Genomic DNA, 15,099 nt, shown 5'->3' with positions numbered 1-15,099 from the left:
TTCACATATACATAAATTTGGTTATGAAGTGAAGTTTTGTATTCATTTAATTCCTTATAGTCTTCTGACTTGTTAGGGTGAATAAGACCTATTACGTGGGTTCTCAAAATGTTGGAGAGCAATGACTGGAAATTTGAACTGATAGAGTTCAAAATCAAACAAACTGGAGCAGATGTATTTATTACTAAATTTCTTTAAAACTCTTTATTCATTAAATTCACTTAGTACTGTTTGTTTGAATCTTCCCATCGATGTGTTAGGACTGCAACTGGTCAGTCTCTAATTGGCATATGTGCATACTGTGCGTATTGTCTCGATATAGCCTCAATTCATAAGCACTGTAAGCAGAGATGGATAGTGGCTAGCAGTGGAATCCAGTTTGACGCGCCTTTCGTCGTATTTGGGACTCATCAGCTGGATGTACCTGCATCTCAGTGTTGATGTTCACCCTGGGACTCGAACCCAGTACCCTCGCTTCCAACGCCATCGCGTTATTCACTCGGCTACTGAGTCCTGATATCCACTTGGTTGTGCGATGGGGTGAAGTTTAAATTCATATAGCATTGTTTGTTTGAATCTACCCATTGATGTTTTATTATTCATTGTTTATTTATTCATGTCGTCTTCTACGTAAACTTATTTGTTGGTTTTTATGTCCAGGTTTCATGATAAATGGACTAGTTTCTTTAACATACAATGATATAACCTCTTAGTCCACTCCAATCAAAAAAGAACTCTTGATATAATATTGGTTTTTGTTTGAAACTGGTCTTTATCTATATACAGTCCACAGTAAACACTTGATACGTACATTAATGATTGTTTCATTAGACTGGAATCAACTACTAACAAATTATTTCTTCAAATAGGACGAAACGCGCGTCCTGGATTCCACTGCTGACCACTATCCATCTTTGCTTATAATGCTTGTGAATTAAGGCTATATCGAGGCATTACGCACAATATGTACATATGTCAATAAGAGACTGATCAATTGCAGTCCTAAACATTAATTGAGAAGATTCATACAGATAATACCATGTTAAATCGAAGTGTACACATATAAATTTTTAACATATCATTCTAGACTGCAACTTTATGAAGATATTCACTTTATAGGAATCGATATATCCCGTGGAGATTTATGAATAGTAGCTATGAGAACTGTTTATGGACCAATATGGTATGTATATTTCCTATTGTATAATTGTTAAGTAACTTAACTATTCATATTCGTGTCTCTCTTATTATAAGCTTTATTTTGACTTATAAACTATTATTATACGGTTTACCATTTTTGAGTTATCCCTAGTCTATTAATTACTGCCTCCTACATTCACAGCCACATTTGGCTAAATCTTGTACAAATGTTATTTTCTATTTTATTGTCACGATGTGGTCAGTTTGATTGGTATATAAACTCAGTATGTTTGAATTATAAAGATTTATACCTCATAGGCTGTTTTAGACTTAACTGGCTAGGCTAGGCAGAAAGTAGGACCGACAAGTACTCTAGACTGCTCGTACAGTTTCCGTGTGTCACTGTTCCAATCGATAACTGGCTGCTCTCTGATTGGCGTTCTTATCATGTCATATGTTACCGGGGCATCCACTTGGCCACAAGTTAGAACAGTATTTAACCGATAACAAATTGTGGATTACCGATCAAAAATATTTCCCTATCTAATGCTTACTAATTTTTACAATTTGAAATCATTTATTGTGAATGAAATGATCATTGTGTTAATGTTTCATTGTAAAGAATTCTTAAAGACCATAGCTTACATCTGAAACGAAATATAAATGAAATTTTCATTCCGATCATAAACTAGATAATGATAAGAAAATAGAGAACACTTGATTACTTTTTTAAATCTAATCTCAATTTTTTGGTTGTAAACTTTTATAACCCTACAAATGATAGATCCCCTTTTGTTTCATGATGATTATGTAACTACAATTCATAAATGAAAAATAGCTTTAAAATGAAAATCATCAATGGCCCCCACTGTCCAAATAGAATATGTAGATGGAAGTGATATTAACAAATACAAGTAGTAATTACATTAGTTGCTTATTGCGTAGTGATTAATATCATTGTTGTTCAATCCTTCAGTGCTGATCCGATGTCTTGTGGGTAAGACTACTCATCACATTGTTTTGATTTTAGATGGTTTAAAGTACAATACAGGAAACCCTGGACCTAGATTTCATATTAGTTGGGACTTATCAGTAAAGCAAATATGCTATTACGCTGGAAATAACATATCTCGTGGAATTTGTACCTGTGCCACCCAGTCTCATAGTTGATTTCCTTAGACTAGTAACCACATGAAAACTTAATAGACAAAATTTGATCATCATCACGGACCAGACAAACATTATTTTGGTTACTTCTAGTGTTTATATATACTACTTATTTCGACAGACATAAAGTTGAGGCCAAATCTTGATAATCAATAAGATTCATAACATATGTTAAATATTTATCAAAAATACACCAATTTACTGTCAAAATAACTAATACATAACAGTTATAATATACATAAAATAAGACCTTATTAGATTGATCATGCCAATTGTTTAGTGATAACAATAAATAGTAAATTATTTGGGTAGATATTCCTGTTATATCGAATGGGTGAGTGCCCTGTTTATTATATTAACGCTATAAGACCGCCAATTAAAGAGGAGTTAATTATCGATCAGAGCAATGACACACAAAAGCCTTATGAGCAGTCTTAAGTACTTATTAGTCCTGCTTTCTGCCTAGCCCAGTCAGTTAGGTCCAGAACAGCCTCTGAGGTATGAATCATTATAGTTCTAACAGACTGAGTTTATATATCAAACAAACTGACCACATCGCTTCACAAAATAGAAAATAACATTTGTACAAGATATGGCCAAATGTGGCTGTGAATGTAGGAGGCAGTAATTAATAGACTAGGGATAACTCAAAAATGGTAAACCGTATAATAATAGTTTATAGTTCAACATAAAGCTCATGATAAGGGGAACATGAATATGAATAGTTTAGTTATTTAGCGATTATACAATAAAAAATATATGCATTATCTTGGTCCACAAATGGATCCCGAAGTTACCATTCATTATTCTTATTGGGGCATAACAAATTTATTCACATAAAAATAGATTAAAGAAATTATCTATATATAAGGTTAACATAGAATTTATCATTTACTGAGATAATCGAATTTCTTGCCTTTCTTTTTTTTTGTAAAGTATAGCTTGTGTGAGGTCATCATCCATTAATCGATAAATTCCGTTATAATTTAGTCTGTCCAATTTGGTTGGATAATCGTTATTTCCTCTCTTTTAACTAAAATTGTAATCGTTTTACCAGTTTGATGATTACATCTATAAATTTTTTTTGTGATTAAAAACTATCCATTTTACAAAATGCCAAATGTAATAATATCAGTTATAATGGTTATTTCCCTTTTATAATGATAGACTTTTGAATAAATTAGTAAAAGACTCTCATTTGGAAATCTGATCAGCCCTAATGGGTTGGTGTCTGACGAAATCTCAACACGGATTCAAAAAGCTCGTTTGGCTTTTGCCAACTTACGTTACCTATGGTGAAGACAAGATATCCGTCTATTAAGTAAGAGACGAGTATACTGCGCAGCAGTTCGCTCTGTTTTATTTTACGGCTGTGAAACATGGCCATTAAGAGTAGAAGATACTCGTAAGTTACTATTATTTAACCACAGATGCCTTAGAAATATTGCTCGCATCTGCTGGGATCACCGAGTAAGTAATAGTGAGGTTAGACACAGGGTATTAGGGAATGATGGTAAATCAGTTGATGAGGTGATGAATCTTCATCGACTGAGATGGTTAGGCCACGTGTTACGTATGCCTGAACACCGATTACCACGACGCGCTATACTGACTAGTGTAGGGGATGGTTGGAAGAGAGTTAGGGGCGGCCAAATTAAAACATGGCATCAGTGCTTGAAGTCACTAACTTCTGGTGTGAGCCATGTTGGTAGATGCAGACTACTTGGTTGGGGTCCGCGTAACTATCGTAACCAATGATTGGAGACTCTAGGTGACAAGGCTCAGAATCGATCACAATGGGGTAGGTATATACACTCTTTATCTTCCCTTAAATCTTAAGATTAAAATTGCTTCATAACATTCTTCCTTCCTATACTATATCCTTATATACAACCTATCTTTTATATACTACCACCACTAAATTAACTACTTCTATGAATCCGGTGTTCATCTTGTTGTGCTAACGAGGTATGGTAACTTGGACCGATGCATGAATGTGCCTGGTCCTACGTTGTAGCTGACTGACTGACTGATTTGTATACATTATTCTTTAGTTAAAAGAATTTCATGGAGATTAATTCAATTTTTGTGATGTATTTGCCAAAGATTTGTTTTTAGTTGAGGTGCCATCGAAGAAAAGGAAGTATTGGACAGCTGTTTTATCCTAATATGGGTTCGTATTAGGACGAAACAGCTATTCAGTCCTTCCTGATTTTTAGCGTTATTTTGACTGTTATATCTAATAAAGACTAAATAAATGGTGACTGCCAAGATTAATTTATGAAGTAATAATGTATATATTCTTATCGCGTAATCATGAATTTATATATATATATATATCCTCCACTTTATGTTGTGATGTGGTCGGGTATGTCTGTACATAAACTACGTATGCCTGAAATATGATATTAGTATTGTGGTGGTGGATTTCTATATCTTGGACTCAATAGTCAGTGCAGAGGGAGAAGCCACCAAATCGACGATCAATAGAGGATTAAAGTTGGCTCAAGGCTTCTAATGCTGGTTGGAGTATCATTGGTTAACTAAAGGACAAGATAGTAAATATCGATATTCTAATGATTGGTTTTGCCATATGATATTGGTTGGCGGCCATAAGTCATAACATTGAGATCCTTTTTCGCTTCAAAATATATCATCTAGTACTTATTGTTTACATAAGATATTACTTGGGTTCAAATGTCTTAAGAAAAAACAAGATTTTTGAAAAATATTTACACACTGAAAGCTGTAGATGAACTTATCCTCTCTTGTAGTTGAGTCCGTCTGAAATATCACATCTGTAGTCACAAACGGACAGTTTAATGATTATTTAAATTTTGTCAACGGTTTCTGTTAGCTGTTAAGATATGTTTGTATGGTTGAGAATACTGTAGAAACAAAGTCGCTGGTTATTTTATTGTGCAAGTAATAAACGTTTCACTTGATAACCTGATTTTATTTTCTTCAGGACAATAAGGGAATCGATATCTTTAAACAGAAATAAGGCTTATAAACCAAACTGTCATAAATGATTGTTCACTCTAGTTTAAATGTTGACAATTCTGGCTGAGGCTATCTGCGGTGTTTTTCAGCGTTCAATAATTATAAGATGTCCAGCATTTTCGGACATATTTTCTTATAATTAGTGGATGATTGCTGCATGTAATAATGTAATTTATACAAAAGATTTTATTTTAATGATTGTATGATATCCACACTACACTGCTATCATCATTTTGGACGATAAATATAAATTTTATGAAAGATAGGGCTTGAAATGAAACCTTAGGAATGAATAATACTCTATGGTCTTTCAATACGGCCTATAAAAGTAAAAAAATTGTGTAGGCTGTAAGGTTCTGTTGACAGATATTTTCAAATCCTTGCTTATATCTGACATGACCATCGAATGATCAACTCTGGGGTTAGATGTAGGGTCCTAGGTAGATATAAGGAACCAGTTGATGTGCTAGTGAATCTTTAACTATTATAAATTTAATGTTCATCTTGTTGTGCTAATGAGGTATGGCAACTTGGATTGATGCATATATGTGTCTGGTCCTACGTTGTAGCTGACTGACTGACTAGTAAATATATACTTAACAGTTTCGTTGTAAGATGAGTTACATCTGCCCAGCCACTATCTACATAGTCAAGCAACATTGATTGGGGTAGAAGTAGGTTGGGAGAAGGCTGTAGGAAGCCAAAATTAAACGTGATCTTATTCAATTAAACTATTAACTATTAAGCTGGGCCACGTTGGTAGGTTCAGACTATTTTATTATGGTCTGTGAGATAAGTCTAATCAGGGGTTAGAGAAATACGGTAATACAGTTCAAATTCAGTCTCAGTAGCTTAGATTCATCTGCATATTATCCTTCTCTAAGTTTTAAACTTCATTATAATTCTCTGTTTTTATCATTCATCCAATTCATCCCTTATTTTCCATTCGTATTTTCTAGTACTTAATTTTTCTTATCATCAATGATACTATCACTACTTCAACACAAATTATTTTGTTCGGTTACTTAGTCCCATCGTGTCACTCTGGCATAGTATTGAATCTTGAGGTTACACACAATTGTGCCAGACTCTATATTGGTTATGATTAACTGAATCACTGAAACATCTTTCATTTCCAACATTGCATTTTATGGCTAACTTATTCTCTTTGATTTCTTATTATACCTAGATCTGAAACGTAGTGATCATGGTGTTTATCGATGTACAGTTTGGAATCAAGCTGGTGAAGCGCAAGCAATTGGACATGTCTTAGTACATTCTGAACCGCAACTAGAATTAATGTCATTTGGATATAATTATTTTCTAGGCCATAAACCATGGAAAGCATCATGTGTTGTTAAAGGTTATCCATTAGCAGGACAATATACAAATAACAGTCAGATTAACCAGCAGAAGAATCGTGACGAATCTATTGAAACAAGGGAGTCAGTCATCACTGGAAAACAAATTATTGATACAGCTAGTAGTAGTCGTGGATTAGGACAAACAGATCATAATCAACAATCAAGTTCTAATAGTGTAACACCATCAATAAGAATGAAAATTTTCAATATAGAAGGAGAACCATTAGATCGTGTAGAAATTAATCAAATCGATTATAAATCAGGAAAATTCACTGGGTAAACAATTTTAATAACCGAATAAATTGATTTCGTTACCTTTTCATTGTTTTTCATGTGATTTCTTAACAGTCGACCGTTTTTTGTTCGAATGTCTCTGTTATCTAGAGGGTTTCTAGGTTGTGCACTCCAAGAGATCAGACTTAAATAGTACGTATACTTATATCGATATCGTGAATGGATGAATTTTAGACCACCATTGAAAACCTGGAGGCATTGGACGGCCGTTTCGTTCTCGTAGGCGACTCCCAATCAGTGCGAACCCACGATCCAGCATGCGGGACTCGAACCCAGGATCTCCGTTCTTGTATGAGAACGTTTAACCTCTAGACCACTGAGCCGGTCGGCATATAACAATGTTAATGTCTTACTTCAACTAATCCACGATATTACGCAACCATGCACCATTGTCTTCAGTCAGTAACTACCTCGCAACAAACGCGGTTAAACTCCATTGGTCACGGCTTCTTATTAGAACTCTAGGAAATTCATCTTGAAGCTAGTGAATAGTGAGCATATGAAAATTATCAATATAGGATTGTGGTGATTATTGAGTTTAAATTGATATCATAAATGGATCAATGTAATATGATTTACAACAACTGTGAAGAGAACGATTCGAATTCGTTCAACAAAGTAACAAATTTACAAGGATCATTAGTCAATTCACTAGAATTAGTTTAGTTTTGACTCCTTTGAATTGCCATTGACTAAACATTCTGTACTATTGGATCAATTGATAAACTTTAATACAACTTAATCGTTTAAGCTAGGTAATTTAAGAAGTAAATATATTACTGATAATAAAAATCATCATTTCCATTAAAGTAAGTAAAATTTTACAAATGATATTATATTTGATATTTGAAAGTAGCTTTAGTCTAGTGAATGTTTGAAATCGAATAACAAATGTACAACTGATTCATCCTATTCACAGTAATACAAAGAATTAAACCGTAAAGGGTTTTATACCCTATTATGATATGTATTATGCTTTCAAAGTATTGATTCAACAGTTATGAATCGAATATTGTCAAAGGTAGTTAATTCATGAAATAGAGATATCGTCAATGAATTAAAATCATATTTTCAGAAGGTGATTTTGTGGAGATTTTAGTAATTTTTTATATAGTTGAAATCATGAGTCAATTAAAGCTAGACCACCAAGAAAAACCTGGAACCACTGGGCGGCCGTTTCGTCCTATTGTATGACTCCTAAGCAGTGCGCATTCACGATCCCACACTGCGAGATTCAAACCCAGGACCTAACAGTCTCGCGCGCGAGCGCTTACCCACTGAGCTTGGAGTTCTTGTGAGAAGTAGTGACCATTGGAGTTCAACCACGTCTGTTATGAGATATCAACTCACTGAAGACATTGGTGATTGGTTGCTCAATTTCGTAAATTGGTTGAAGTTAGACAATAACACCGTTGGATGCTAGCCAGCTCAGTGATCTATCGGTTAAGTGCTGGCCGGCATCCAATAGTGTTAATGTCTAGCTTCAACCAATCCACGAAGTTGAGCAACCATTCATCAATGTCTTCAGTGAGTTGATATCTCACAACAGACGTGGTTGAACTCCAATGGTTACTGCTTCTCACTAGAACCCCAGGAAATACCTCCTGGAGTCAGTCACTAGTAAGCATATTGTAGTATCGGTTGTTATGTTAAGCCCATATACTTTATTCTAGTTGCTGGCCAAGCCAATTCACCTGTACATTGAGTCATCTTTTGATCTTGTTAATCATTTGCTTATTAACCTTGAGTACTTTTTATATGAGCGTATATGTGTACACACTTCGTATCTTATTCATCATATGTCTGTCACTCATTTTTGCCTGACTATAAATGTTGACTAACGCTTGCTTAAATCGAGTTGGCTTCCCAGCCATCTCCAATACGCATCATCTTTCGCCTCGCTCTCTCGCTTGCCGCTCACTCGCTCGTTCATATTCGCTCAGGTGTTGCTAACTTTCGAACCTGAGTTATTCGACAATAAACTGTAGTTGCTGCTATCCTTTGTCTTCTGATTTTACGCGCCGTTAAGATTAGAATTATATCGGTTATCGAAACGAACGATTAACGAATCGCGGCACTACAATATGATAATTATCGGAAGGGGTTTTGTGAAGATTTCAGTAATTGGCTGCCTGCCCAGTAGTCTAGTGGTTAAGCGCTCGCGCAAGAGACCGATAGGTCTTGGGGTCGAATCTCATGAGCCGAAATCATGGATGCGCACTGCTGAGGAGTCCCACAATAGGACGAGTTGGCCGTCCAGTGCTTCTATGTCATCCATGATGGTCTAGCTTCCATTGACTCATGATTTCAACTATATAAAATAACCAAAATCACCATAAAAACCCCTTCTTATATTACAAATATGTTGATTTACCTAATGAAAAACCTTATTTAAATTTTTTTTTCACATAATTCATTCCCTTTTAACTAATAAAATATTTTGTTTATTCATATGGAATAATTTTTTTTTTTGAATTTTGTCTTTATAGTAAACAATTTAACTAAGAATTAATGTTTATTAAATAGCTCTGAACTAATATGTATTCAGTAGTATAGATGTGTCCAATAAAGGATATCAACTAATCTCAATAAATAAATAAGCGATTAGTTTGTTTACGGAAATCATTCAATAGAATTTGTTTTGTTTTTTTGTGTTTTTTCAAACGTTCAATAATCTATGAGGTAGTTGTCAAATGAGTTTCTGATAATAGGCTTGCATATTTGAGTTTGGTGTATATATGAGTGATATATGATGATTAGGTATGGGATGAGATGAAGGGGGTATTGTACAAGATTCAAAGAGTATGAAATTTAAACTGTTATATCCCGTTAACAAAAGTGAATAGTAACTTTGGCATCTATTTATGGACCGTTATTATGCATGTATTTATTGTCCTATAATTGTTAAATAACTAAACAATTCATATTCATCTTCCTCTTATTATAAGCTTTATTTTGACCTATAGACTATTATTGTACGATTTACCATTCTTGAGTTATCCATAGTCTATTAATTACTGCCTCCAACATTCATAGTCATATTTCGCTAAATCTTGTACAAATGTTATTTTCTATTTTATTGGTACGTTTTGTCAGTCTTTTTGGTACATAAGCTCAGTATGTTTGAAATACAAGGATTCATAATGCATAGGCTGTTCTGGACTTAAGTGACTGGGCTAGGCAGAAAGTAGGACCGATACGTATTGTAGACTGCTCATACGGTTTTCGTGTGTCACTGTTCCAATCGATAATTCTCTGCTCTCTGATTGGCAGTTTTACCACGTTATACATTATTTGGGCATCCACTCGGCCACAAGATATTTAAATAAATTTAAGTGGAGCAAAAATGATAAGATTCTCAGTAAAAGAAATCCAATTCATCAGCCTATTTCAATGCTTTATATCAGATGTTAACAGCCTGAAGTTATAATTAGTAATATGATTCTTTTTTAAAGAAACGTTTTACTAATCAAAAAGACACGAAATATACATAGGAGAGTAACTTTATTGAAATCATGAACCTATTTAATTTAAACCATCATCGGGAATAACTTAGAGAGGAAATTTCCTGAGTTCTAGTAATACGTTATGAGCAAGAGAGCTAATCCATGAAGGGTGTGAAGCAGTTACCCATTGAAGACAATGAAAGACGGCCAAGCAATGTAGTAGATTGACTCAAGTTAGTTATTGATACCGTTAGATGCTGATTCAGTGGTCTAGAGGTTCAGCGATTGAGTACAAGGCTGAAAGGTACTGTGTTGGATTCCCTTTTGTAGGCGAGCATGGATGCACACTTCTCAGAAGTTTCATACTAGGACGAAATGATCGTTCAATGCTTCCAGGTTTTCAAAGGTGGTCTAACATTGATCGATTCATGATTTTAATGAAATTCAATGCTCTATTCAAGTTTTTTACTGACAATACAGTAATAATATCATAAACAATAACTCAGTGGTAAAATGGAAAAATACCGGTGAGACTATAATTTATGGACGGTCTTTGAGCAACGCTAGTGTGGCCTTAAGAGTGTCCACACAATAAATAGGATCAAATGAGAATTATAAGGCACTGTAAGGAATAAGAATTATGGTTTACAATTGATGGTTAAGGTTAAGTATTAGATATATGGTTTTCATCACGAACTAACATCAGCTATAATGCCAAAACTTTATTTAGCCAAATGGATGAGTGAATTTCGCGCCAAATTCTGAAACCCGTTATCTTATACCTGATTGGTTCGTCCATAAATTATGGTCTCGCCAAGATACCTTATATGAGAATAAACACTTTAGTTTTAAAAAAATCAAGCTAAATAGATGACATTTCTTCCACTTATTATTAAAATAAATCAATGTAACTGTCACATATATGTATTGTTGTGTACTATACGATTATATGGTATGTTTTCTTTTATAGAAACTTAGCGTTAAGGATTTACAAGGAACTATGTAGAAATCTATGTAAAACTCTGAATTTAAAAAAAAAATCACATATACATTGAAAATATTGGGAACTGTGTTAATAAATGTTATAACTTGTGAGTGCATGTACGTTCTTGCCCAGTTGATATATCCCATCCCCGTCGCCAGTTGTTATATCAATTGAGTGCGTGCCCTGTTTATATATGAACGTTATACGACCACTAATTGGAGAGCAGTGAATTTATTGATCGCCCAATGATACGTAAATGTCGTATGAGCAGTCTTGAATACTTATCAGTCCTGCTTTCTGCCTAACCCAGCCAGTTAAGTCCAGAACACCAATAACAGCCTCTGAAATATAAATCATTATTCACAAACATACTGAGTTTATATACCAATCAAACTGACCACATCGTGACAATAAAATAGAAAATAACATTTGTACAAGATTTGGCCAAATGTGGCTGTGAATGTAGGAGGCAGTAATTAATAGACTAGGGATAACTCAAGAATGGTAAATCGTATAATAATAGTTTTTAAGTCAAAATAAAGCTTATAATAAGAGAGACACGAATATGAATAGTTAAGTTACTTAACAATTATACAATAGGAAATATACATATCATATTGGTCCATAAATAGTTCTCAAAGTTACCATTCATAATTCTCCACGGGATACAACGATAAACCTGATTGATAAAATTATATCAAGAAAAAAACTAAAGTTGAACAAATTTGATACTGGTTATCATCTATTGATCAGTTAATATAACAGAGGGGTCTGTAGAAACTAGATTAGTTAAGTGATAAATTATTTGAGTGTGATATTAATTCTTGCATGCTAGAATTGTATAAAGTGAGTCAAAGTTCACCAGACTGAAGATATTAACTTACTGCTAAATGTAATCTAGCACAAATCCTAGAAACAGTATTTCATACTGATCGTTTTCACTAATAGTGCAATGAGCAGAACACTAGTTGGGGACAATCGAATGTATTTAAGCACAAATTACAAACTATCTTACTAAGATCTGATAACCATACAGTAAACAGTTAATTTGCAAATTAACCATCAATTGTCTCAATCTTAACTGTTCCTTCAGTAAATATCAATCCATCTTCTCTGATTTCATTGTTCATGCATTTTCCCACCAATTGAGCTTCATTTCAGTTCTTTCCTTATCGGTCTTCTGCCAAAATACATTTTATGTCTGACCATTACCATATACTACTTATATGGATATAAGTAGACCACACTACAATAGTAATATGTTATTGATAAACCTTTTCATCATAACGTTATATTTTTTAAAAGAAAACTTCTTAGATGAATATTACATTTTGATGTCAATGGTTTTTCATTAAGCTAGTTTAATATCTATGATATTACTGCTAATATATAGAAGTGGGAACCATTGTAATTCCTACGACATGAAGTAAAAACACAAAGACTAGTTTAAATGAAGACTGATTGACACCTTGAAAGTATGACTCATGATTTCAACTTTGAAAATACTGAAATCTCCATAAAAATCCCTTCTGATTATAATCATATGCTCACTAGTGAATGACTTCAATAGATAATTTTTTGGATTTCTAGTGAGAAGCAATGACCAGTGGAGTTCAACCAGATGTGAAATCTTCATAAAACTCCCTCTGACTTTAATAAATTAGTGTTATATTGCATAAAATATTAGATTGAAAATAAAAACAATGTAATTATATCACAACGGGAATAAAAATGAATATTATTAAACGGATGTTGGTTAGTTGTGAAATCCAATAAGCGCGTTTCGCCCTATTTTCGGACTCATCAGCTGCATGTACTTGGATTCCATTGCTAACTACCATTCATCTTTGCTTATAATACTTATGACTTAAGACAATATCGAGGGAATCTGCACAGGATGGACATATGGTAAAAAGAGAGACTGATAAATTGAAGTCTTAAACATCAATGAGAAGATTCAAACAAACGATACAAAAATGAATTGAATATTGCGAAATGTTATATTGAGTTAGAAACAATGTTAATTTACTTAATTATTCCAACTTTTATATACTGTACAGAATTAATGCCACTTATGAAATTCATATGAATCAACGTTATGGACGTGAAGCTATTGTACGATGTGAATATACACATACAGATAACAGAACAATTTATCGTGAAACATTTCTACGTGAAGCAACAAAGCCAACTGCACCAAACGTAAGCTATTATTGTAACTATCCTTTACATTAGTCTGTTTATCTTTAATTTCCATTCAGTTTAGATGAATTGTAGAGTAGCGGTGAAATATAAAATGAACATTTTCAGCTTATTTAGCACTTGTCTGCCAGATTGACTTCCACTTTAATGTTAACGAAAACGTTCAAACTCGAGTCTAGTACCCTGGTACGGCCGAGAGTGGGCAGAAACCACTCTCCCTCTCCAAATGCTCTCACATAGCCACGCGTATATAGCCTCTGTCTGGGAAGTCCTACTCACTGCCTTCTCATGGCATTACTGTTGTTTACGAAATTGAGAGGACAGAAAGCGAATGTCCGACGCTTTAACCGGGTTGATGGACACGAAAAGTCCACCTACGGTAGTTGGAAAACCCTGATTCCAAACCAATGGTGCACATGGGCTCCAGTATTCTGATGGAACAAATGGCGTATGAACCAATTATTGGTCACTGAGTATCATGAGACTGCATCTCCTCACGATGCTCCACCGCCTTGTGGACCAGATCTTTAGGACAAAGGCTCCAAGTGTGGCCCCCTAAGAAAACCACCTGCTTCGGTTTGAGCACCTAGACAGTATCACAGACCTCACACAAATCAAACGAGATTTGTGCGGCGCATATATATCTGGGGCCCCTTGTACCAATATTTATGTGTTTAAATAAATAAATAGATAACATCTAATACATGATTTTTTAACCTCCCAATTCCAGATAGTCAGTAAGACTGTAAAATTAATTTTTAAGAGCTCTTCTTTTTTTTCTCATTCCTGGTAGTCAAAACTAAATTTCCATCTGCGTTTTTTGGGATAAATGCATAATGTACCAAACAAATCTTATAAACATTATGATGGCTAATTTTAAAATTTGTATAATGGGAATTTATATCTTAGAATATAATTGTAAGCAAAGATGGATAGTGGCTAGCGTTTCGTCTTATTAGGGATTCGTCAACTGGATATTCCTGCATCTCAGAGTTGTTCACTTTGGGACTCGAGGCTATATCGAGGCAATATGCATAGTATGCACATATGCCAATTAGAGACTGACCAGTTGCAGTCCTAAACATCAATGGGAAGATTCAAACAAAAATACTAAGTGAATTTAGAATATAATTGTATGAAAAAATCCATCCCCTACAAGTATCTAAGTAATGAATTTCGAGAGATAACTATCAATAGTATGAACCAAAAGGTTGTAATATTCATCATTTGTTATTAATATATATATCTATGTAACCCATATTTATTTTAGATCACTGTTCTATGTACTGGTCCACGTGCAATTGTATTCGGGATAACAAATCCGAAATTAAAACCTGACAATATGCCTACAGAACGTATTGTTACACAAAAGGTTATATTTGCACCTGCAAAAGTAAGTGAATGGTAAATATCTATTCTGATAGTTATTAATTTGGAATAACCGATAACTAACTGTAGTTTGGTAAAATCTTATGTAAATCTGTGAAAAACAAGAGGT

At 34.0% G+C, this 15,099-nt stretch overlaps 1 protein-coding gene across 1 annotated transcript in view; it reads left to right on the top strand.

The window, feature by feature from the left end:
- Smp_143410 (hypothetical protein) overlaps positions 1–15,099 on the top strand; it is a gene marked incomplete at both ends in the record, with an annotated part of 57,544 nt that overhangs the window by 25,321 nt on the left and 17,124 nt on the right. The window contains 3 exons of the mRNA XM_018795043.1: positions 6,500–6,950; positions 13,460–13,601; positions 14,872–14,994. Coding sequence (XP_018647019.1) covers positions 6,500–6,950; positions 13,460–13,601; positions 14,872–14,994 — 716 coding nt within the window. The remainder of the gene's footprint in view (positions 1–6,499; positions 6,951–13,459; positions 13,602–14,871; positions 14,995–15,099) is intronic.

Source organism: Schistosoma mansoni (genome assembly GCF_000237925.1).
Source record: "Schistosoma mansoni, WGS project CABG00000000 data, supercontig 0182, strain Puerto Rico, whole genome shotgun sequence".
NCBI lineage: Eukaryota > Metazoa > Platyhelminthes > Trematoda > Strigeidida > Schistosomatidae > Schistosoma > Schistosoma mansoni.
The sequence above is the reverse complement of the archived record's forward strand: the minus strand, read 5'-3'. Positions and strand labels throughout refer to the sequence as shown.